This window comes from Rhinolophus sinicus, chromosome 13 (assembly GCF_057876585.1).
Source record: "Rhinolophus sinicus isolate RSI-liver-muscle chromosome 13, RSI-T2T, whole genome shotgun sequence".
Classification (NCBI taxonomy): domain Eukaryota; kingdom Metazoa; phylum Chordata; class Mammalia; order Chiroptera; family Rhinolophidae; genus Rhinolophus; species Rhinolophus sinicus.
This window is the reverse complement of record NC_142513.1, coordinates 40,651,710-40,679,274: the sequence shown is the minus strand read 5'-3', so window position 1 is coordinate 40,679,274 and position 27,565 is coordinate 40,651,710. Positions and strand designations below refer to the sequence as shown.

General features: G+C 37.1%; 1 protein-coding gene across 4 annotated transcripts in view; it reads right to left on the bottom strand.

Moving 5' to 3' along the window:
* The window catches only part of CFAP61 (cilia and flagella associated protein 61), a 332,957-nt gene that overhangs the window by 258,431 nt on the left and 46,961 nt on the right, over window positions 1-27,565 (bottom strand). For all 4 annotated transcript variants that reach the window (XM_019712531.3, XM_074317335.2, XM_074317333.2 and 1 more), the window contains exon 8: window positions 5,179-5,338. In XM_019712531.3, the coding sequence (XP_019568090.2) occupies window positions 5,179-5,338 (160 nt within the window). The remainder of the gene's footprint in view (window positions 1-5,178; window positions 5,339-27,565) is intronic.

Sequence of the window (27,565 nt, the reverse complement as noted above, 5' to 3'; positions counted from 1 at the left end):
ACAGTAATCAGAACGGCATGGTATTGGCATAAAAACAGACACATAGTCAACGAAACAGAATGGAGAGCTCAGAAATAAACCCACGCCTATATGGTCATTTAATCTATGACAAAGGAAACAAGAATTTACACTGGGGTAGAGACAGTCTATTCAATAAATGGTGCAGGGAAAACTGGACAGTTACACGCAAAGAAAAAAAAAAAGAAACTGGACCATCTTCTTATGCCATATATACAAGAATAAACTTAAAATGGATTAAAGACTTAAATGCAAGACCCGAAACCATAAAACTCCTATAAGAAAATATAGGAAGTAAACACTCAGATATTAACCTTAGTAATATTTTTACTGATATGTCTCCTCAGGCAAAGGAAATTTTTTAAAAAGATAATCAAATGGGACTACATCAAACTAAAAAGTTTTTTCACAGCAAAGGAAAACATCAATAAAATAAAAAGACAACCTAATGAATGAGAGAAGATATTTGCTAATGATACATCTGATAAAGGGTTAATATCCAAAATTCATAAAAAAAGCCATGCAACTCAACACCAAAAAATACAAACAATCCAATTAAAAAATTGTTAGAGGACATGAAGAGATATTTCTCCAAAGGACATACAGATGGCTAATAGACAAATGAAAAGATGCTCAATGTCACTAATCACCACAAAAAAGCAAATTAAAACCACAATGAGATACCGCCTCACACCTGTCACAATGGCCATCATCAATAAATCAACAAACAACAAGTGCTGGCAAGGATGTGGAGAAGAGGAAACCCTTGTGCACTGTTGGTCGGATTGCAAATTGGTGCAGCCACTATGTAAAACAGTATGGAGTTTCCTCAAAAAATTGAAAATAGAACTGCCTTATGACCCAGCAATTCTACTCCTGGGTATTTATCCAAAGAAATCCAAAACACTAATTGAAAAAAAAAAAAAAAGGTGTGCACCCCTATGTTTACCATAGTGCTATTCACATAGCCAAGATATGGAAACAACCAAAATGCCCATCAATAGACGATTGGATAAAGAAATTGTGGTACATTTATACAATGGAGTATTATTCTGCCCTAAAAAAGAATGAAATCTTACCATTTGTGACAACATGGATGGATATTATGCTAAGTGAAATAAGGCAGACTGAGAAAGACAAGTACTGTATGATCTCGCTTATATGTGGAATCTAAATAACAAAATAAATGAGCAAACAAAACAGAAATAGACTCATGGATACAGAGAACAAACTGATGGTTGCTAGATGAGAAGGAGTCGGGGCATGGGAGAAAGGTGAAGGGATTAGGAAGTACAAATTGGTAGTCACAAAATAGTCACGGGGATGTGAAATACAGTACGGGGAATATAATCAATAATGTTATAAAGACAATGTAGGGTGCCAGATGGGCACTGGACTTAATCGGGGGAATCACTTCATAGATTACATAAATGCCTGAGGACTGCATTGTACACCTAAGAGTAAAATAAAATAATATTGAATGTCATCTATAATATATAATATACAATTACATCCTGTGATATTACATATATATAATATATAGTAAAATCACAGGTTGTAAAATACAGCATAGGGAATATAGTCAATGATACTGTAATAGCTATGTATGATATCAGAAGGTCAGTAGACATGGTGGGGTTATCACTTTGTGAGGGATGTAAATGTCTTATCATTATGTTGTTTTGTATACTTGAAACTAATAAAAAAACAAAATTTACAAATGCATGATAGGCTATACTGGGGATGCCAAAAAAATGTATACAAATGGACACTTTGTCCAATGTTGCTCAAGCAGTAGTTCGCTGTAATCAGAAGTGTCTGGACACTGATGGTAACCACTTTGAGCACCTCTTGTAATTGCTGAAGTCGAATGTGACTTGTATTCACCTTTTATTATCAGTATATATTGATCATTACAATTTTAAGTTTTCCTTTCTTATAATGTGTATACTTTTTTTGGCACCCTCTGTATATGCAAAATTAGGTGATAAAAAATGAAAACATATACAAATTATTCCAGTAAAATGCAAACTGAATGTGCATAAACTCTTTAGATTCAATGGAAAATTCTGATATGGCTGATATGATGAAGGACAGCAGGCTGATCATGTGTGTAGCTAAAGAAGGAGAGCTACTGTATTAGCTTAAGATGTTGAGCTGTGGCATTATTCTACTTGGAAGAGTTGCGGTTGGTGTGGAATTGCAAGTTTCACAGATGGTGGGAAAAGACCAAACCTTGAGTCAAGGATTTGAGGACAGTTTATTGGGGAGGTGATTCTAGGAAATACCAGTAAGGTGGTGAGGAAGAAAGAAAGGGAAGCCAGAAGATAATAAAATCTGTGTCATTATAGATTACCACTGTGGACTGCTGGAACTTAATTCCAAGGAGAAACTAAGGATACAGTACAAAACTCACGTCTCACAGTTATCCCACCTGAGGGGTGAGGGAGCTGGGGTATTTATACCCCGACTCCCATCAGTTGTGTATAAAATAAATGTTTTCACAGATGGTGGGTAAAACAGCAATGTCTTGGTGTAGGTCCCCTCAGAAGCATACCTGTAATCAAGACTTGGAGGACAGCCACTTAGTTAGTAGTTGGTAGAGAAAGTAGCACGGTGGGACAGGGAAGCAGAGGCTGGAGTGTTAACTTGTTGGTACTTTTGGCCTGCCTCCCGCACAGGGCAGAGTGGCCATCCACAGTTCTGGCAAATTCTGCAGACATAGAGGTAAAGATTCCAGCAGATGGAATCTGTCCAGAGCACACACACAAAAAATAGTCTGAGGAATATTGGCAGATCACGGATGACCATGTACCAAGTGTGGTAGAACCCCCACTGGAGTTTTCAGTCAAAGCCATCCAAGATCAGAAATCACCGTGCCAAGCAGAGAGGACTGGGTCTGGGTTCTGGGTCAGCCCCTGATGAGCTTTAACACCTTATAAGAGCTTGGGAAGGTATAAAAAAGAGATAATGTCACTTGTCTTAGCTCTCCAACGTCAAGTTGTGAGAATAAAGTGAGATAATATATATGAAAATCCTTTGAAAAGTAAAAAGCACTAAATAAAAGATATAAAGTACAATGATGCATAGCCACCTGAAACAAAAATTTTAGTTTATATTTTAGAAAAATTATATTTCCTTTAACTTGAGACTTTCATCAGAAAAAAATGAACAGTAGACGATAGCACATTTGGAATTTTATCTGGAGCCTCATTCTCTGTTGTTGTTGATAGGAAGATGGCAGCAAAATGTGTTGATGACTCTTCTAAGTATAATGAGCTGTTGATTAGTTGTGAATCCATCCCTTAGTTATTTGAAAGTCTACAATAGTGCTCTCTGGTGAAAATTTCATAATCACCTTTGCATCAGTGAACATAAAGCTGGCTTTTCAAAGATAAACAAGACACAGAAGATAACAAAAGTTATCCTATGTCCTTTATGTAAATCATCCTATCCTAGATCAACTAATTTTAAGTAAAAATATTAAAGGCAATAGAGAGAAGTACGAGGACTTCTTTCAGATTCCGTATCTCTGTGGGCTTTTGCTAAACAGGACTATACTAGATTACATGTGTTTTTGAGTCTGGTGCAGCCTAGATTTAAAATTTTGTCCTCCCCATGAAGTTTCTAAAATAGAAAATTCCATTTATTCTGTATATGTAACATCAGTAGCCTGAGAGCCACTCAGGATCACACTGGGAAGACCATATCTTTTCAACTTGTTTTTAATAACAACAACAGTGATGGCGGGACAGAATAAAACAACTTAAAAATTTTCAGGACTTACTCTGTGCTTGGCATTGAGCTAAGTGTATCATGAAGATTCTAACACTTAATCTTCCCAACAACTCTTTGGGTTAGGTAATATTTTTACCTCCATTTTATACATGAGAAAATTAAGCCATAAAACCTATTTAATACCACCTTCAATAAAAATTTATGCACTTGAAAATGACAATGATAATTTATGATTGAGGATTGTCTCATGCTGAAAAGTTCCTTCAGAACCCTCCAATATCTCTTTGCTAAGAAGTGTAGGTGAGCCAGCCTTCACTAATAAAAAACAATGACCTCAAATCTCTCTTTTGTGAAGCGTGTTGTCATCAGTACTAAACAGAAACACCTCTCCATTTATGGTTCTGCAAGTTCTCGGTAACGAGTAAGTATTCAGATGAGCTCTTCCCATCCAAGGGATAATGACACATGCCATTTTTTAGATTACCAAGAACTCTGCCATCACCCAACATGTTCCTCTTTCTATTTTTGAACCTAGATATATATATAATCTTTCAGGCACGAGAAAGCAGAGCAATTCAAAATGTCCTGATTTTAACCTGGAAAGACTCAATTAGGTAAAAGGCCAATCACAAAGAAACAATTGCTAACAATGATGACCAATATTTATTGAGCACTAGAGGAAAGCCCTTGACATGGGTGATCTCAGTGAAACCTCATGACTCCTCTATGTGGAAGGTATTGCTATGATTTCTGTTTTATAACTGAAGAAACCCAGGTTTAGAGAAGTCAATTAACATACCTTGCCTGCATCTGTCTGATTTAAGAACCAACACATTTACTGCAAAGATACCCAAGGATACAATAAGACCCCACTAAATTAAAGTACCAACATTTGAGATTACCTAGCTTCACTTGGTGAAAATCTTGGTACAATGTTTTAAAATCAATTTTATTATTTCATCTGTCTAGAAATATGTTAAACAAGTTAAAAATGACTACTTTCAATAGACCTGTACTACATAATAATTTGTCAAACAAACACAGAAGCACTAACTGGTGTGATTAAAACTTAAAGGCATATAGAACTTCTTGAGTTTTGACTTGAAAGATTCACTTAAAATTATATTTCATGTGTGTGTGAAATCCTGAAATACTACCAATTATTGCACAATGAACATTATGAAGGTTTGGTAAACCTTAAGCTGCAAGGCCACTATGTTTAACGAAACCTGTGCGCTGTGACTATCTGTGCTCATAGATATATGCACAAGGATTTGATGAAACCATGGGAACGACAGCTTAAAGGGGATTTGAGAAGGAGATATAAAATGAGCCATTTAGTCCCACTGCTTAGTAAAAAAGCACCATTGTGTATAGGGCATGGATTTAATTCCTGCTGTATTCCTGTGATGACCCCTGTACCTTGACTTCCGGGAACACTGAGCCCTTGTGGTGGCTCCAGAACATCATCAGGATGTGGGGTGCAGAGTCCATGGAAGGGCCCCAAGTCAAAGCACTCATGCAGGAGCTGCATGTTCACTCTTGAGCATACACTCATGAACCCAACAGCAACGGCTTCCACCTGAAACATCCAAAACATCTCATTACTCTATCAGACTTGAACTAAATTCTCAGCACGAACCCATGAGCTGAGGACGTGGGCGGTTGGTAGTTTGACAGGCACTTTGAGATGTTTAAGGGGCAGGGTTTTTCCCTTAGTAGCTCCACTGTCTAGTATAATGCATAGCACATACAACATGCTCAAAAAAATGTTCAATGAATGACCACTGTGGACAATCCTAGAAGTAGATATGTAACACAGGGAAGCTGCCACAGAGTTCTTGAGGGAAAACTCTTTGGTATGTAATGTAGCATGTGCCCTCTTTGCCCTGACGATGCCCCTGCCTGCCCCATATCCCTTTTATTATCCCACTGTACGCCCAGCCTTCTGTCTACCACTCTTCTCCCCTCCACTGCACACAGTTCTCTGTAAAACCAGCCATTGTTCCGGTGTCCATTTTATTGACCCCCGAGCCAGGGAAAGTTCATGGTCACTGGCTCCTTATCAGGTAGGAATTCTTCAATTTTCTTGAATTCATTTATTTATTTGATTCGATGGTCTCATGGGGAGGAGATGTGACGAAAGAGGTTTGGTGGGAATGTTCAAGTGGAGTTAACTCGTCGTACTGGTTCACCATGTGGTTCTGATCTGCTAATGCATCACCTCCAACATCCTAACAGATACCTATATCTGAACCTCTTGCAATGGTCCCATGATTTTAGCCCTTTGATGAGGAATACAGGTAGGAATATGAGTGTGATATACCATATTTTGCCGTGTATAATGCACTCCTGTGTATAATGTGCACCCATGTTTTTGGCCCAAACTTTCAGGGGAAAAAATCTTTCTTTTTAATTTTTTCATTCACATTTTTATTTGTTTACATTTAGGTCTTGTTTTTTGTACCTATTTAGTTTTTAACATACTATAGTACAAGAAATTTTATGTCACAAATAACTACAAATGCAAGAATAATTACAAGGTATAAGAAATTTTATGGGGCCGGCCCGGTGGCTCAGGCAGTTGGAGCTCCATGCTCCTAACTCCGAAGGCTGCCAGTTCGATTCCAACATGGGCCAGTGGGCTCTCAACCACAAGGTTGCCAGTTCAATTCCTCGAGTCCCGCAAGGGATGGTGGGCTCCGCCCCCTGCAACTAAGATTAAACACTGCACCTTGAGCTGAGCTGTCTCCCGGATGGTTCAGTTGGTTGGAGTGTGGGCTCTCAACCACAAGGTTGCCAGTTCAATTCCTCGAGTCCCACAAGGGATGGTGGGCATCGCCCCCTGCAACTAAGATTGAACACGACACCTTGAACTGAGCTGCCACTGAGCTCCCGGATGGCTCAGTTGGTTGGAGCGCGTCCTCTCAACCACAAGGTTCCGGTTCGACTCCCGCAAGGGATGATGGACTGCGTCCCCTGCAACTAGCAACAACAACTGGACCTGGAGCTGAGCTGCGCCCTCCACAACTAAGACTGAAAGGACAACAACTTGAAGCTGAATGGCACCCTCCACAACTAAGATTGAAAGGACAACAACTTGAGTTTGAAAAAAGTCCTGGAAGTACACTGTTCCCCAATAAATTCCTGTTCCCCTTCCCCAATAAAATCTTTAAAAAAACAAAGAGAGAGAAAAAAAAGAAATTTTATGTACCAGTAACAAATTTACAATATTTACACATCATAGAAGGCCAAGAACTCTTTGTTGTTGCAAGTTCTTCATAAGTTCGACAAAACGAATTATCATATTCCAGGGTATTATTTTGCACACGGATATCGTTATTGATTTCTAGAATTACACTTTTAACTCATGAGCACAAATAAAAGAATTAACAACATTTATATGAATATGAAATTAGTACTACCCATGTATAATGCACATCCTTATTTTTCCCTCACAAATTATGGCAAAAAAGTGCGCATTATACATGGGAAAATACAGTAATAAAAAATATATATTTGGTCTTCATCCCTGGTCCAAGCACACGCTCCTAAAACACTTGTAATTCCCTGAAAGGAGCATCTTTTGTTTTTCAAAACAAGCCCCTTTCAAGGATACCTAAGTTTATGCTAATGAGGTGACTCTTTAAGAATGGGGGCTGGTTGTCAGAGGAACCAACAATGTGACTAGAGGGATGGAACTTTCAGTCCCACCCGCTACCTCAAGGCAGGGGACAGGGGCTGGAGATTGAGTTCAATCACCAATAGCCAATGATATAATCAATCATTAATGGAACCACCATAAAAACCCCAAAACAATGGGTTTCAGGAGTTTCTGGGTTGGTGAATACATTGAGGCGCTGGTAGGTGGCACACCCACAGAGGGTATGGAAGCTCCACACCCCTCTCCCTATACCTTGCTCTATGCATCTTTTCCATTCAACTGTTCCTGAGTTGTAGCTTTTATAATAAACTGGTAATACTCAGCAAAATGTTTCCCTGAATTCTGTGAACTGTTCTATAAATTATCGAATGTGTGGAAAAGGTTGTGGGAACCCCTGATTTATAGTCAGTCAGCTAGAAGTACAGGCGACAATTTGGGAATTGTGACTGGTGTCTGAAGTGGGAGCAGTCTTGTGGGCATGAGCCCTAACTAAATGTGTGGGGTCTGTGCTAACTCCAGGTAGTGCCAGAATTGAATTGTAGGATACCCAGTTGGTGTCTAGAGAGCGGAAGAACTGGTTGGTGTGGAAAAAACCCTATACATTTGGTGTCATAAATGTTGGGAGTAGAGAAAACGAGTAGCCAGCTGATCTCAACCTGTTATTGGTACTGAAATATTACAAATGAATAAGAAAGTTTAATTCTATCATCTACAACATTAAGAGATGACTATAATTGAAATTCTTTATGTACCTTCAATAATTCTGTATTTCATTCTTCTCTGCAAGGAAAGCATTTAAAAGTTTAAAAGAGACTGAGAGAAAATGTACAGTTCTTCAGTTAACTAATCTTGTTATGATAATTCCTTTGCTAATATACATATATCAAATCATTATATCGTACACCTTAAACTTAAACAATGTTCTATCTCAATTATATCTCAGTAAAACTGGAAACAAATAAATTTCACATAAATAATTCCTGTGGATTATTACATGGGTTTTAAGCAAATTTTGGTTGACTGATTAACTCTGACAGTTTTTATTAGAAACCAGCATTTACTGGGTCCTATTCCTCAAGCGTTCAGACTATTTCTTGAGACAACCATTCCACTCATGAAGTAAAACTCAACATTCATAGACATTCCCTAGTCCCAAGAATGTAGCATCATCCCATAAATGCCCATTTGGAGAAAATGGTTAATACTTTAACCTACTAAAGCAGATAATTAAGTTACAATAATGCTCAGTCTTTTAAATGACAGAAAAAAAGGTATTGAACTATTTGTTCTCTAATGTGTCTTCTAGTTTAAAAACACTTGTTTTCAAGCATGTGCTTGAAAAGACTCCCTTTATTTTCTCCTTAATCCTGAAATATAAGAGGAACTTTTAATAATTAATTTTATTCATGCATATTCTTTTCTTTACAGGCCACCCCAAAATGATACTAGCTGTAAAAGACTAAATTTACACAGCTGTTTTATAAAGCCATTGACATTTTAATAAAAGTCCAAAATAAACATTTAAAAATTTTTCTCAAATAACAAGTGATTGTTTGTCTTGTTTATGCTTGTGAACAAAGGCTGCGTAGCTGCAGTTGTCTGGCTTCTCTGTAATTTTAGGCCCAAGACTCAGCAGACACTGATTAACCAATCCATCTACCATATGTGCAGAAAGAGACGGCCAGCCTCACTCTCGGCAGGGAAAATTGGCATCCATCTTGGTGCACATGGAGATGTCCTTCTAATCTACAGCCATGCTGGCGCAAAAAAACTTTGATGGCCTGAAATACCTTTTGCTGGCTTCATGGCGAGCTGCATGTGCATGATAAGAATGTATTATTTATAAGACCGCTGTTAGTAATGAGCTATTACACTAATGGCTCATTGTGTTTGGAATTTGATTTCAAATGGCATGGATCACACATTCTGATGAAAATGAGAAAAACATGTTTTGCCATTAGGAACAAAGATTTAACATTCTCCAATTCTACAACCTGTTATATTACCATCATTCATCCAGGGTTGTGACAATTCACAAAAGTTCACAATTATGGACTGCAACAGAGCAAGGACATATTGTGCAAATGTCTGCTTTTTCCTTTGGGTTTCTTTCAAATAACTATTCTGATCTGAGAAACTGTTCTGAAATATGAATTTGCAGCAGTCTTTGAATACATCTTTGTGTGTGGGTGTTTTCTGGAAAAATAAATTGATTTAATGGACTTTTTTAACTTGTATAATGAAAAGGCATTGATTGCTGGCTGCTCTCTATCCTCCAGGTGACATAGATACTTTCTACCACAAAAGTGTATTCAATTATCTTATAATGAAAAGCAAAACTGAAAGTTTTGTTGTAGTTGTATTTCCTGTGAGGATCTACATGATGACACATAACACTCAGATCACTAGAAAACCATATGCGTAATGGCCTCGTCTTCACAGGCAGGTCCATTTGTAGACATATGTGCACTGTATCGTTCATGCTTCCATCTAATAAGTCTTACAGTCACCCATCCCTTTTGGGTTACAATACTCCACAATGAGGGTGCCCTCACTGTGACCATTGCCAGCTTTGATCCCCTCTTCCTAATGCCAAGCACATGGCTGAGTTGGCAGGCTCTGACCACCTGCAGGTCAGTGGTGCCTACTCAGACTACTGCTGCCCACGCAAAAGCAGACACACTCTGCCCCTCTGTCTCTGGGAGTTGCCCCTGATCTCCAACTGCCTGTCCCTGAAATCTCAGTTTAGAGTAAACACCAGATGTCAAGGTAAGCCAGGACAGTTATGGAAAGCAACTTGCAATAAAATGATGACTCAAAACTCCTCCAAATAGCTATCAAGCCAAAAAATCCTCATACTTAAAAACCTTTCACTAATCAAGGGTTTCCCACATGACACAGGCACAGTTCTCAGATATTCTATATGCATGGCTTATAACTACCATGGGCTGGTCTGGGAAGAGACAGACTTGATATACTTTGTTCCGTTGTCTCTGGTCAACTGGAGTCTGGGAAAGCAGCAAATAGGACTTTTATGGAAGGCATTAAAGAAACACAGATCCTAACTGGATTGCAGATCCCATCAAAATGCCTGATGGAAATGCCTCACCTGTGAAACTCCTGAATTGACCCATGAGCACCCCAAGTTCTCCATGTGCCTCTCCTATATACCACTCCTTCCTATGGCTAGCTCCCTTGCATGCGCCTACCAGCAGCACAAGCAGACTTTGGCAGATGGCTAGTGAGCACATGCAGAAAATCAGTGGAATCTGTGGGCCAGAGAGAGACCACAATCTTGAGCTGTAGTGCCACCTTTGGGAAAACAAAAGAGAGGCTGTCAGCACTTGGCCTGATATTTTGCAAGATCCAGAGAATCCATACAAGCTTAAGAATTCTGCCACAAGAGAAAGCAAGAAGTATGGAGCATATGTATCCACAGGAGGTCTGAGAAAAGCTTAGAATTCCTAGCAAGGCTAACACAGGTATTTCTCCTCTAAAAATAGTACAGACTGGAGAAGGTGATTGATAGTACAAATGTGAAGACAACAACACAAAATTCCAAGAAATAAACAAATTTTAAAAAATACAGGATCACAATAATCTTCAAAGATGTGGATATCTGACTTACCAGAAAAAAAAAATTCAAAATAGCTGTTTTAAAGAAACTCAATGAGCTGCAAGAAAACACAGAAAGGTAATTCAACAAAATCAGGAAAACAATACATGAACAAAATGAGAGGTTTAAGAAAGAGACAAAGAAAAAAAATTGAATAGGAATTCTGGAGCTGAAGAATACAACAAATGAACTCCCCTCTCCCCCAAATGCAATAGAGTGTATCAACACCAAACTTGATCAAGCAGAAGAAAGAATCAGTGAGACTGAAGACAGGATCTTTGAAATTATCCAGTCAGAGGAAAAGAAAAAAAAAATGAAAAAGAGAGGAAAAAGCCTACATGATCTATGGAATATCATCAAAAAGACCAACTTGAAATCATTGGATTTCCAGAGGAGAACGAGGGTGAAGGGAACAGAATGGTTAAGAAGAAATGCCTAAGAACATCCCAAATCTGAGGAGAGATTTGGAGATCCAAGTTCATGAAACTCATAGGTCACCAAACAAAAATCAACTTAAGACCTTCTCCAAAACACATTATAATAAAATTATCAAAAATCAAAGTCAAAGAGAGAATCTTGAAAGTGTCAACAGACAGAAAGCTTGTAACTTGTTAAAAGGGAACTTTCATAAGACTACAGCAGATTTCTCAGCAGAAATCTTACAGGCTGGGAGAGGTGGAATGATATATTCAAAGTGCTAAAAGAAAAAAATGCCAATCAAGATTTATTCATCTGGCAAAGCAACCTTTCAGAAAGGACAGATAAAGACTTTCCGAGACAAACAAAAGCTGAGGGAGTTCATCCCATTAGACCTGCCTTACAAGAAATGCTGATAGTTCTTTAAGCTGAAATGAAAGGACATTAATTAGTAACATGAAAACGTACAACACACTGGTAAATGCAAGCATACAGTCAAATCCAGAATATTCTAAAACAGTAACATAGTGGAATGTTAAACACTTTAGCTTAAAAAATAAGGGAAAAAAGTATTAAAGATAACTAAAGCTATAATTTACATAAAATATACAATATAAAAAAGGTAAATCGTGACACCAAAAACATAAAACAGGGAGTAAAAGGGTAAATTTTTTTATTATGATCAAAGTTATTGTCAGCATAAAATAGACTCTTATATCTATAAGATGTTTTATGTATGCCTCATTGTAACCACAATGCAAAACCCTACAGTAGATCTACAAAAGATAAACAAAAAAGAATCTAACCATACTGCAATAGAAAATCATCAGTTAACAAAGGAAGGCAGCAAGAGATGAAAAAAGGAACAAGGGTACTACAAAACAGACAGAAAATAATAAAATGGCATTAATAAGTCATTCCCTATCAAAAATTATTCTAAATGTAAATTGATTATATTCTCCAGTCAAAAGACATATAGTGGCTGGGTGAATAAGAAAGCATGATGCAACTATATGCTTCTACAAGAGACTCATTTAAGCTTTAAGGATACATACCGGCTCAACGAGAAGTGGGGAAAAAAAAAGATATTCCATGCAAGTGGAATCCAAATGAGAGCAGAAGTAGCTATACTTATATCAGACAAAATAGACTTGAAGCTAAATACAGTAACAAGAGACAAGGAAGTTCATTATGTAATAATAAAGGTGTCAATCAAGAAGATATAACAATCATTTTATATTCATGTTCATATTCATATCCAACACTGGACCACCTAAATATATAAAGCAAATACTAAAATATGTAAAGGGAGAAATAGACGATAACACAATAATAGTAGAGAACTTCAGTACCCCTACCTTCAACAAGGGATAGAACATCCAGACAGAAAATCAACAACAAAATGCTGAACTTGAACGCTATTTTAGATCAAATGGACCTAACAGACATATAGAGAACATACCATCCAACAGCAGCAAATACACATTCTCCTCAAAAACACATGGAACATTCTCCAGGACAGATTATACATTACGTCAAACAACAAGTCTGAGCAAATGTTAAGAAGATTGAAATCACACCAAGTATCTGTCATGAAAGTAGAAATCAGTAACAGTAGGAAAGCTGGAAAATTCACAAATACGTAGAAATTTAAAAAACACTCCTGAAAAACTAAGAAGTCAAAGATTAAGTCAAAAGGGAAATGAAAAAATATCTTAAAACAGTCAAAAATGGAAAACAACGTACCAAAACCTATGGGATGCTAAAAAAGCAGTTCTAAAAGGCCTACGGTAAGAAAAAAAGAAAGATCTCAAACAACCTAACTTTACATTTCAAGAGATGAGAAAAAGAACATTAAATTAAGCCCAAAGCTAGGAGAAGGAAAGGAAAACACAAAGACAAGAAGAGAAAGAAATGAAACAGAGCTAGAAAAACAACAAAAAGGATCAATAAAACTAAAAGTTCTTTGAAAAGATAAACAAAATTGACAAACTTTTAGCTAGAATAAGAAAGAGAGAAAACTTAAATAAAATCAAAAATGAAAAAAGAGACATTACAACACGTAACACAAAAATACAAAGGATCATCAGAGACTACTATAAATAATTATGTGCCAATAACCTACCAAGACTGAATCATAAAGGAATAGAAAATATGAACAGATCAACAACAAGGAAATTGAATCAATAACCAAAACCTCAACAAAGAAAAGCCCCAGACCAGATGGTTTCACTGGTTAATCTTACCAAATAGTTAAACAATGAACACCAATCTTTCTCATACTCTTCCAAAAAATTAAAGAGGGGTGTACACTCCCAAACTCATTTTATGAGGCCAGCAATATCCTGACACCAAAGTCAGATAAGTACACTACAAGAAAAAAAAAAAAAACTACAAACGAATATCCATGATAAATACAGATGCAAAAATCCTCACCAAAATATTAGCAAACTGAATTCAACATCACATTAAAAAGATCATACACCATGATGAAGCAGGATTTTCCCTGGGATGCAAGGATGGTTCAACAATCAATAAATGTGATACAACACATCAATTAATAGATATTAAAGATAAAAATCATATGATCACCTCAAGAGATGCAGGGAAATCATTTGACAAAATACATCTTTACATAATAAAAATGCTCAACAAATTGGGTATAGGAGAAACATACATCAACACAATAAATGCCACAAATGACAAGCCCACAGCTAACATCATACTCAACAGTAAATGGTTAAAAGGTATTACTCTAAGATCAGGAACAGGACAATGTCCCTAAATATTCAACATAGGACTGTAAGTCATAGCCAGAAAAATCAGGCAAGAAAAAGAAATAAAAGACATTCAAATCAGAAAGGAAGAAGTAAAACTGTGTTTGAAGATATGTAAAGGGATCTTATAGATAGAAAAATCTAAAGACTCCACCAAAAAAAAACCTATTAGAACTAATCAACAAATTCAGTAAAGTTGCAGGGTACAAAATCATCATATAGAAATCAGTTGCATTTCTATACACTAACAACAAAATACCTGAAAAAGAAAGAAAACCCATTCACAATACTATCAAAAACAATAAAATGCTTAGGAATAAATCTAACTGAGGAAATGAAAGGTCTACACACTGAAAACACAAGATTTTGATGAAAGAAACTGAAGATACAAATGGAAAGATATCCCATTTATGGAATAGAAGAATTACCATTGTTAAAATGTTCATACTACCCAAAGCTATCTATAGATACAATGCAATACCTATCAAAATTCCAATCACAGTTTTCACAGAAATAGAAGAAACAATCTTAAAATTTGTATGGCACCACAAAAGACCCCAAACAGCTAAAGCAATCCTACGAAAAAACAAAGCTGGAATCATCACACTTCTTAATTTCAAACTTTATTACAAAGCTACAGTAATCAAAACAGTACAGTACTGGATAAAAACAGATATACAGGCCGATGTAACAGAATTGAGAGCCCAGAAATAAAACCCGACATACATAGTCGACTAATATTTGACAAGGGAGCCAGGAATACTCAATGTGGAAAGGACAGTCTCGAGAAAACTGGGTATCTATGTGCAGAAGAATGAAATTGGACATCTATCTTAAATTACTCACAAAAATTAACTCAAAATAGATTAAAGACAAACACAAGACTTGCAACTGAACTCCTGAAAGAAATATAGGAAAGAAGCTCCTTGACATTGGTCTTGGGAATGATTTTTTTGGATATGACACCGAAAGCACAAGCAATGAAAGCAAAAATTAATAAGAGGGACTACACCAAACCAAAAAGCTTCTGCACAGCAAAGAAATAATCAACAAAATGAAAAGATAATCTATGGAATGTGAGAAAATATTTGCAAACCATATATTGGATAAAGGGTTAATATCCAAAATATACAAACAACTCATACAACTCAACAAGAAAAATCCAATTTAAAAATGGGCAGAGGCCCTGAATAGACTTTTCTCCAAAGAAGACATACAAATAGCCAACAGGTACATGAAAAAATACTCAACATCACTACTCATCAGGGACATGCAAATCAAATTCCCAATGAGATATCACCTCACACCTGTCAGAATGGCTATCATCAAAAAGACGAGAGGTAATAAGTGTTGGCAAGAATATGAAGAAAAGGGAACCTTTGTGCACTGTTGAGGGAAATGTAAATAGGCATAGCTACTATAGAAAACAGTATGGAGGTTTCTTAAAATTAAAAATAGAACTACCATATGACCTAACAATCCCACTTCTGGGTATACATGCAAAAGAAATGAAAACAGAATCTCAAAGAGGTATTTGCACTCCCATATTCACTATAACGTTACCCACAATAGCTAAGTTATGAAAATAACCTAAGTGTCCATCAACAGATGAATGGATAATGAAAATGTGATATCTGTTATCTATACATCTATATCTATCTATCCATCCATCCACTCATTCACAATGAAATATAATTCAGCCATGAGAAAGAAAGAATACTTGCCATTTGCAGTAACATGGATGGCCCTTGATGGCGTTCTGCTAAGTGAAATAAGTCAGACAGAGAAAGACAAATACTGTATGATATCACTTATATGAGGAATCTAAAAAAGCTAAACTCATAGAAGCAGAGTAGAATTATGGTTACCAGGGGCTTGGGGGTTGGGGTGATGGAAATGGGGAGATATTGGTCAAAAAACACAAACTTCCAGTTATAAGACAAATAAGTTCCCTAGATCTAGTGTACAAGCATGGTGATTATAATACTGTATTATATATTTGAAAGTTAAGAGAGTAGATTTTGAATGTTCTCACTACAAAAAAGAATTGGTAATTATGTGACGTGATGGAGGTGTTAGCTAATGCTCTAACTATGGCGGTAATCACTTTGCAATATGTAAGTTTATCAAATCAACACATTGTACACCTTAAATTTACACAATGTTATATGTAAATTATATGTCAATGAAGCTGGAAAAAAATAAAAGTCTTCTTCAAAAAACAAAGACTTGAGTAAACTGGATTCATATACTTTGGTCATTAAAAGTCTTTACTGGGTTTTGTATGAATCATATTACTTTTAGAATTTCTTCCCCATCATGTAAAGATATACACGTATGTAGTTTTTCAAAATGGTGTTGCCTGAGCCAAATGCTTCTTGACCCTTCCTTTTGTCATTAGCCTGAAGCTATAGGTCAAATGATAATGTGTGATCGCAAGTCCTTAAAGGAAAATACAAAAAATTTAATATGAAAAAAATAAAAATAAAAACTCTTTCAAAGCAGAAGAAACAACTATTATGAACTAGTACCTAATAATCTAAATTTTAGGGCCAGTTCTCACCTTAAGAAACTAATGCCCATATCTCTCTAAATTCAACCCATTCTATACCAGATCAGTTTTCCATTATGTAGATACATTTTCACCACCTAGACTACACACTGGAATCACATGGTAACTTTTTTAAAATGCTGATTGTATCCCAAAAAGATTGATTTAATTGCTCTAAGGGCTTCCTAGGATCGGGATTTTTAAAAATTGAGATACAATTTACCTACCATAAAAATAAACCTGTAAAAAGTATACAATTCAGTGGTTTTTAGTATATTCACAAAAATATACACTATCACCACTATCCAATTCCAGAACATTTTCATCCCCCCAAAAAGAAACCCCATATGCATTATTAGTCATTTCCATGCCCATCTTTCTCTAGTCACTAATCTATTTTCTGTCTCTATGGATTTGCCTATTCTGGGCTTTCATTTAAATGGAATTATACAACATGTGGTCTTTCTGTCTGGCTGCTTTCACTTAGTATAAAGTTCAAATATGTTGTAACATGTATCAGTATTTCATTCCCTATTATTTCCATTAGGTTCCATACTATTATAATTTTATAATTAAGAGAAATATCTTTACTAAAGCAATTTTCCCCAAAAGTATAACATATTAATATGTATTAAATAATGTTTTCTTCGTCATCATTTCTAAGCACCATTAACCGAGGGCGTTTTCTTTTTGACGAGATATCTTCATCCTCTGAACTTAATACTCCACGAACAAAATAGATTTAAAATTCTAATAAATTTTAAAATTCTGCGGTCAAATCTGATACAACATCCACGCTTGAATGAAAAATTTCAAATTAGATATCTTTTGCTCTTAAAAGCTTTTATTATGTTCCGTGTTATTTGGGGATTTCTCTAATTCTCAAACCGTGTTAGAGTGAAACCGTGTTATAGAAGTGCCATGTTATACAGGGTTACCTGTATCACCTTTTCTTTATCCATTCATCAGCAGATGGACATTTAGGCTGTTTCCACTTTTTGGCTATTATGAATAATGCTGCTATGAACATTTGTGTACATATTTTAGTATGCACATGTGTTTTCAATTCTAGAGGTGGATCTGTTCATTCAAATGGTAATTCTATATTTAATTTTTGAGGAAATGTCTGACTATTTTCCAAAGTGGTACACTATTTTACAATGCCACCAGCAATGTACCATGTTTCCCTGAAAATAAGACCTAGCCAGACAATCAGCTCTAATGCATCTTTTGGAGCAAAAATTAATATAAGACCCAGTCTTATTTTACTATAATATAAGACCAGGTCTTATATAATGTAATATAATTAATATAATACAATATAATATAATACTAGGTCTTACATTAATTTTTGCTCCAAAAGATGCATTACAGCTGATTGTCCGGCTAGGTCTTATTTTTGGGGAAACACTGTATGAGGGTTCCAGTTTCTCCACATCCTTGTCAACACTTGCTATTATCCTTCTCTTTTACTATAATCATCCTGGCAGGTACAAAGTGTTATCTCATTGTGGTTTTGATTTGAATTTCTCTAATGACTCAAGATGTCAAACATCATTTCATGTGCTTATTGGCCATTTGTATACTTTTGGAGAAATGTCTATTCAAATCCTTTGCCTGTATTTTATTTGGGTTATTTATCTCTTTATTGCCGTATGAGTTCTTTATATATTCTGGATACAAGTTCCTTGGCATGAGATATTCTAAAAGCCTCCCAGGTGATTCTCGTACATACCAAGCTTGAGGACCACTGATCACATTATCAATATAAGAGAACTTTTGATTCCAAGTTTTTCAAGAAAAGTAATGTTCTTTAAATAGCCCTTACAGTTTTGTAGATGAGAAATGAGTGTATAAAAAATAATAAACGCCCTAAACAAATCATCATAAAAGTACAACTGCTAAATTCCTGTCTTGGCATGTTTTTTTAATAAACTGGCACAAAGTTGTTTTTAAAATGAAGTCAAATATCCACTTGAAAAAAAATGTAATCTGTGGTCATCTTTGCCTGAACCTTGGAATTCCATGAATGAAATATTCAAGTACAGGGCTGAGCACCCAACGGTTGTATCAGTGTTTAATTATTACATGCAAAAGTGAAGCACAAAAATTCATTCAAAATAAGATTATCTTGTTGTCAAAAATAATCTTCAGTCCAAGCTTAGATAAACCTCTTTCAAAGGCCTCTATATTTCTCATGTGATACAAAAAGAACATCTTATCTCACATTTGAATTGCTTCCTGATCTCCATTTCTAAAGCTATCAACAAAATGCTAACTTTGTGAGGTCCCTGTATACAAGCCAATAACAAGCTATACTCGTACGAAAGGAAAGTTCATTCCTTTATTTTTTCAGTATTTTAAAAAAATTTTCAATTACAGTTCACATACAATATTATATTAGTTTTAGGTGTGCAACACAGTGATTAGACATTTATATAACTTACAAAGTGACCACCCCGATAAATCTAGTACCCATTTGATATCATACATACTTATTGCAATGTTATTGACTGTATTTCCTACGCTACATGGTCTGACAATTAAGTTCGCGAATTTGCCACTGTGTGCTTACATTGGAAGCACCGTACAAACAGCTCGATAAGGTTTCATAACCTTGGTATATCAGTGTCTCACAGCTGTGTTCTTGTTGATGTGTGGTGGTGTCTTACTGAGTGGCGTTCATTATTTTTGTTACATGTTTTTGTGTGCCATCACGAGAATGTCTGAGCTTGAATTAGAGCAACGAACAAGCATTAAATTTCTTATTAAACTTGGCAAGAGTGGAAGTGAAATCAGGGACACGTTAGTCCAAGGTTATGGGGATAATGCCATGAAGAAAACGGCAGTGTGCAAATGAATTAAATATTTTTCTGAGGGGAGAGAATGCGTCGCTGATGAAGAGAAGTCAGGGCAGCCAGGAAAAAACAGAACTGACAAAAACATTGCAAAAATTTGTCAAAGTATGTATCAAAATCATTGGCTGACTGTGAAAAGCATAGCAGACCAAGTAAACATCAATAGAGAAACAGTTAGGAAAACCTTAACTGAACATCTTGGCATGAGAAAGGTGTGTGCAAAAATGGTCCCGAAGGAGCTCGCCAATGAACAAAAGCAAAGGAGAGTCGAAATTTGCCAACACCTTTCAGAGAGGCAAGACGATGTTTTGGGCCATGTTATTACTGATGATAAAACATGGGTGTACCCGGGGCGGCCAGTTAGCTCAGTTGGTTAGATCGCAGTGCTCTTAATAATGAGGTTGCCGGTTCGATTCCCACATGGGCCACTGTGAGCTGGGACCTCCACAACTGAATTGAGACAACTACAGTGGTATCTCAGTTTCTAATGTAATCCATTCTGGAAGACCGTTTGAGTTCTGAAACGCTAAAAAACCAAGGCAGTTTCCCCATAGAAAGTAATGCAAAAAGGATTAATCCGTTCCAGACCTTTAAAATCAACCCTTAAAACTGAAAATTTAGCATGAATTTTACTATCTAATGATACCATAGATCTATTAAATTTACGGCGTTCGTAAACTGAAATGTTTGTCAATGGAGATGTTTGAAAACTGAGGTACCACCGTACTTGACTTGGAGCTGATGGGTCCTGGAAAAACACACTTAAAAAACAAATAAAAGTAAAACAAACATGGGTGTACCAAAATGACCCTGAAATAGGGGTTCCAGACAGGAATTCGCATCCGTTCTCAGGAATTTTTTTCACTTTCCTGTTTCCAAATCCTGAGAAAAGTTGGTCGGGAAATCAGGAAAATCAGCTCCTTGAACCCAGGTGGTTGGTAGTATCGGCCATCACTTTGTGGAAACGATTCATTGTGGAGAACAGAAAACAGTTTATATCTCAGGATTCGGGAAGAGGAAAGCAAAAAAAATTCCTGAGAATGGGTGGGAATTCCCACCTGGAAACCCTACCCTGAAACAAAGCGTTAAAATGTACAATGGAAGTCAGCCAATTCTCCACTACCAAAAAAGCTCCATCAGTCCAAATCAAGAGTCAAAACGATGTTGCTAACATTTTTTTGATAGCAGAGGGATTACTCATTATGAATTTGTACCAACTGGACAAATAGTTAACCAAGTTTACTATTTGGATGTTCTGAAAAGGCTGTATGAAAAAGTTAGACAGCCTGAACTTTCGCCAACAATTCACGGCCCTTGCATCACGACAATGCATCAGCTCACACAGTACTGTCTGTGAGGGAGTTTTGAGCCAGTAAACAAATAACTATATTGGAACACCCTCCCTACTCACCTGATCTGGCCCCCAATGACTTCTTTCTTTATCCAAAGATAAAGGAAACATCGAAAGCAAGATATTTTGATGACATCAAGTGTAATACGACAGCTCTGATGGCCATTCCAGAAAAAGTTCCAAAATTGCTTTGAAGGATGGATTAGGCACTGGCATTGGTGCATAGCTTCCCAAGGGGAGTACTTTGAAGGTGACTATAGTGATATTCAGCAATGAGATATGTAGCATTTTTTCTAGGATGAGTTCACACTTAATTGTCAGATCCCATATACAAGTACTTTAGAACCCCATGATTATTTTGTAACTATCAATTTGCACTTTTTAAAAAAAAAAAAATTTTTTTATTGGGGAACAGTGTGTTTCTCCAGGGCCCATCAACTCCAAGTCGTTGTCCTTCAATCTAGTTGTGGAGGGCGCAGCTCAGCTCTAAATCCAATCGCTGTTTTCAATCTTTAGTTGCAGGAAACACAGCCCACCATCCCATGCGGGAATTGAACCAGCAACCTTGTTGTTAAGAGCTCACACTGTAACCAACTGAGCCATCCAGCCATCCCTCAGGAAGCTCAGCGGCAGCTCGTCTTCAATCTAGTTGTGGAGGACACTGCTCACTGGTCAATGTGGGAATTGAACTGGCAACCCTGTTGTTCAGAGCTCATGCTCTAACCAACTGAGCCATCCAGCTGCCCTCAATTTGTACTTTTTAATTCCTTCCCCTTTTTTACCCACCTCCCCCAACCCCCTCCCATCTGGCAACAGTCAAAATGGTCTCTGTATCTAGAAGTCTGTTTTTGTTTTGTTTGTTCGTTTATTTTCTTCTTTAAGTTAAACACATAAGTGAAATCATATGGTATCTTATTTCTCTGTCTGACTTATTTCACTTAGCATAATACCCTCTAGGTCTATCCATATTGTTGCAGATGGCAAGATTTCATTCTGTTTTATGGCTGAATAATATTCCATTGTATATATATCCCACCTCCTCTTTATCCATTCATCCATTGATGGATACCCAGGTTGCTTCTATATCTTAACTATTGTAAATAACGCTTCAATGAACATGTGGATGCATATGTCCCTTCAAAGTAGTGTCTTGGGTTTCTTCAGATAAATACTGAGAAATGGAATTGCTGGGTCCTTCTTTGTCTCTTGTTATGGCCTTTGTTTTAAAGTTTATTTTGTCTGGTATTAAGTATTGCTACCCCAGATTTTTGGTTTTTTTCTTCCATTTCCATTCTCATGAAATATCTTTTTTCCATCCCTTTACTTTCAGTTGGTGTGTTTTTTGATCTGAAGTGAGACATTTGTGGGCAGCCCATGTAAGGGTCATTTTTCCTTACCCATTCAGCCACCCTCTGTCTGTTATTTGGAGCATTTAATCCAATTACATTTAAAGTAATTGTTGATAGATATGTAGTTATTGCCATTTTATTATTCAAATTTTTTATCCTTTTCTCCTCCTTATCCTTCTCCATCTTCTTCTTCCTCTTAAAGAAGTCCCTTTAACATTTTTTGTAATATTGGTTTGGTGGTGATGAAGTCCTTTAGCTTTTTCCTGTCTGGGAAGCTCTTTATCTGTCCTTTGATTCTTAATGAGAGCTTTGCTAGGTAGAGTAATCTTGGTTGTAGGTCCTTGCTTTTCATGACTTTAAACATTTCGTGCCAATCCCTTCTGGCCTGCAAAGTTTCTATTGAGAAATCAGCAATCTTATGGGATCTCCCTTGTAGATAACTAAGTGCTATTCTCTTGCTGCTCTTAAGATAGGTGTTGGATGCTGGTGTGGTCTGAAGCTGATAGTGGGTGTGTTGGTTCTGGGGCCTCTTGGGAGGGGCTCTAGTGCAGGCCCTGGTCAGCCACTGCCTGTGCACTGCCCAGGGATATTTGGTATGAGCTACAAAGGAATTTGCAGATGGTTGCCACTTATGCTGGGCTGAAAGGTGCCTGGGAGAGGCTATGATGTAAACCAAGGGTGGCTGCCACTAGTGCTAGACATGGCGCTGCTTAACAAGAGGTACAAGGCACAGTGAGGCCAGATACTGCCTAATTTTGGTTTATGAACATTTGAGAGGTTTTTGAAAAGTCCATAGCCTGAGCCAAGACAAGCTGTTTGTAGCTTGGGTGGACCTGAAAGTTGAGTGGGGCAGGGTCTGAGGGAATCACCAGGGAGGGGAAGTGGAATTATTGGGTCTTTCAGAAGAGAGGTTATGGGACTTCTCTGCCTGGCACTGGAACCCTGGTCTGAGGAGTGTGGTATAGGGTTGGGACCCCTCACTCCTCAGGGGGGATCTCTGAAGCCAAGATATCCCTCTTGATTTTTAACCATCATACTTTAGTGTGGGACCAGCCATTCAGTATCTCTGCCCTTCCTACCAGTCTCGAAATGACTTAATTTGTATATCCTTAGTTATTGGACATCTGCTCAGCTAGTCTTCAGGCAATACTCAATGATGGTTGTTCTGAAGTTCAATTGTAATTTTGATGTGGTTGTTGGGAGAAGGGGAGTATAGTGTTTAAATACTCTGCCGTCTTGACTGGAGAAAGCTTCATTTCTTTAAAACTGAGTTCTCAAAGGTGATACCTGCACCATCAGTACCAGGAACCAGTAAGAAATGCAAATTCTCAGGCCCATACTGGATCAGAAAGGGTGGGAGTGGGTCCCAGTAATCTGTAACCTAATCAGCCCAAGAAGTAATTTCAATATGTGGTTAGGTTTGAGTACCACTGCTTTAAAATACTTTCCTTACATTTTTTCCTTCCTTCCTTCCTTCCTTCCTTCCTTCCTTCCTTCCTTCCTTCCTGCCTTCCTGCCTTCCTGCCTTCCTGCCTTCCTGCCTTCCTGCCTTCCTGCCTTCCTGCCTTTCTTCTTTCCTTCCTTTTTTAGTTTCAGCTATACAAAACTACATAGTGGTTACACATTTACATACCTCACAAAGTGATAACTCCAATAAGTCAATTACCCATCTGAGCCTGTGTTGCCTTACAGCTGCCGAACCGTTTGTTCCCCACTCTTCTCCCAGGATTTAACAAGGGAGTGCCTCAGCAAACTGAGACTCGATGAAAAGATATCGATAAAGCTCCCTTGAGGGGATGTCTCGGCAGACTAAGACCTGATGGAATAATATTGGCCCCTCTCCTTTATCCCCTGGGGTTTTGCGTGTGTGTGAAGGCACAGTACGTTCTGGAGCACAATGGGGACTTTCGAGAAAACAGCCAGCAGGCACAAAGTCACAGATCTTGAGCTTAACAAGCTTTACATCCTCATTAGTTACCGAATAAAAGCTACGCTTTGGCCAGATTCGGGGCTCAGTCCTTAAGGCTTGAGTCCCTTGGCTTACTCTTGACTACTGTCTTTCTTAACCCTGTGCCACCCTTCTTGTTTCCCACAGCTCTTTTCGTTCAGGATGCGAGAACCCTATACATAGGTATTACGATATTAGTGACTATATTCCTTATGATGTACTTTACATCCCCACGACTATTTTTAAAATTATAGTTGACATTCACTATTATTTTGTATTAGTTTCAGGTGTATAGCATAGTGGTTAGACATTTATATAATTTATGAAGTGATCTTCTCCCAAGAAGTTTAGTACCCACCTGACACCATACTTAGTTTTTACAATATCATTGATTATATTCTCCATGCTGTACATCCTTGTGACTATTTTGTAACTACCAATTTGCACCTCTTAATCCCTTCACCTTTCTCATGCAGCTGCCTAACCCTCCTCCTATCTAGTAACTATCAGTTTGTTCTCTGCAGCTATGAGTCTGTTTCTGTCTGTTTGTTTTTCTTTATATTCCACATATAAGTGAGATCATATGGTATTTGTCTTTCTCAGTCTGACTTATTTTACTTAGCATAATACCCTCTAGATCTATCAGTTGTGACAGCTGGTAAGATTTCGTTCATTTTCATGACAGAGTATTATTCCATTGTATATATGTATCACAATTTCTTTATTCAATCATCTATTGATGAGCATTTTGGTTGTTTCCATATCTTGGCTGTTGTAAATAATGCTTCAGTGAACATAAGGGTGCATATATCTTTTTGAGTTAGTGTTTTGGATTTCTTTGGATAAATACCCAGGAGTGGAACTACTGGTTCACAAGGTAGTTCTATTTTTAATTTTTTGAGGAACTTTCATACTGTTTTTGATAGTGACTGCACCAATTTGCAATCCCACCAACAGTGCATAAAGGTTCCCTTTTCTCCACATCATCGTCAACACATGTTGTTTGTTGATTTGTTGATGATGGCCATTCTGAGAGGTGTAAGGGAATATCTCATTGTGGTTTTAATTTGCAGTTTTCTGATGATTAGTTGAGCATCTTTTCATTTGTTTGTTGCTATCTGTATGTCTACTTTGAAGAAAAGACTATTAAGGTCCTCTGACCATCTGTTAATTGGATTGCTTGTTTCTTTGGTGTTGAGTTGCATGAGTTCTTTATAAATTATGAATATTAATCTCTCATCACATGTATCATTGGCAAATATCTTCTCCCATTCAGTAGGATGTCTTCTTGTTTTGTTTCCTTTGCTGTACAAAACCTTTTAAGTTTGATGTAGTCCCATGTGCTTATATTTTTCTTTTGTTTCCCTTGCCTGAGGAGATATATCAGTAAATATTACTAACGATAATGTCTGAGAGTTTACTTCCTACAAGTATATTTTCTTCTAAGACTTTTATGGTTTGGGGTCTTGCATTTAAGTCTTTAATCCATTTTGAGTTGATTCTTGTATATGGAGTAAAAAGGTGGTCCAGTTTCTTTCTTGTTGTTTTTTTTTTTTTGCATGTGTCTGTACAGTTTTCCCACCACCATTTATTGAATAGACCGTCTTTACCCCAGTGTATACTGTTGTTTCCTTTGTCATAAATATATAGGAGTGGGTTCATTTCTGGGCTCTCTCTTCTGTTCCATTGATCTGTGTGTCTGTTTTTATGCCAATACCATGCTGTTTTGATCACTGTAACCTTGTAGAATACAGTAGTACATCGGTTTTCGAACGTCTCCATTGACAAACATTTCGGTTTACAAATGCCATAATTTTTTGTTGTTGTAAATTTTTTTTTTTTTTTTTTTTAAGATTTTATTGGGGAAGGGGAACAGGGCTTTATTGGGGAACAGTGTGTACTTCCAGGACTTCTTTTTTCCAAGTCAAGTTGTTGTCCTTTCAATCTTAGTTGTGGAGGGTGCTGTTCAGCTTCAAGTTGTTGTCCTTTCAGTCTTAGTTGTGGAGGGCACAGCTCAGCTCCAGGTCCAGTTGCCGTTGCTAGTTGCAGGGGGCACAGCCCACCATCCCTTGTGGGAGTCGAACCGGCAACCTTGTGGTTGAGAGGACGCACTCCAACCAACTGAGCCATCCGGGAGCTCAGCAGCAGCTCAGCTCAAGGTGCTGTGTTCAATCTTAGTTACAGGTGGCGCTGCCCACCATCCCTTGCGGGACTCAAGGAATTGAACTGGCAACCTTGTGGTTGAGAGCCCACTGGCCCATGTGGGAATCGAACCGGCAGCCTTCGGAGTTAGGAGCATGGAGCTCTAACCACCTGAGCCACCGGGCCAGCCCACAAATGCCATAAATTTTATGGATCTAGGGTATCATTAGATAGTAAAATTCATGCTAAACTTGCAGTTTTAGGGGTTGATTTTAAAGGTCTGGAACGGATTAATCCATTTTGCATTACTTTCTATGGGGAAACCGTACCTCGGTTTTCAAATGTTTCAAAATTCAAATGTTCTTCCGGAACAGATTACGTTCGAAAACCGAGGTACCACTGTAGTTTGATATCAGGTAGCATGATTGCTCTACATTTGTTCTTCTTTCTCAGGATTACTGTGGCTATTCAGAGTCTTTTATGTTTTCATGTAAATTTTAGGATTATTTTTTCTAGTTCTGTAAAGAATGCCTTTGGTATTTTGATACAGGTTGCACTGAATCTGTAGATTGCTTTGGGTAATAAGGACATTTTAACAATGTCAATTCTTCCTATCCATGAGCATGGTATATGCTTCTATTTATTTGTATCTTCTTTAATTTCTCTCTTCAATGTCTTGTAATTTTCTGGGTACAGGTCTTTTACTTCCTTGGTTAAATTTATTCCTAGATATTTTATTGATTGATTGATTGATTGATGCAATTGTAAATGGGATTGTTTTCTTCATTTCTCTTTCAATAGTTCATTATTGGTACATAAAAATGCAACCTATTTCAGAACATTGATTTTGAATTCTGCTACTTTACTAAATTCATCTATCAGTTCTAATACTTTTTGTTTGGTGGAATCTTTGGGGTTCTCTCTATATAGCATCATGTAATCTGCAAATAATGAGTTTTGTTTCTTCCTTTCCAATTTAGATGCCTGATTGCTGTGTTGAATAAAAGTGATGAAAGTGGACATCTTTGTCTTGTTCATGATCTTACATGAATGCTTTTAGCTTTTCCCCTTTGACTATGATGTTACCTGTGGGTTTGTCATATATGTCTTTTATTATGTTGAGATATATTCTCTTC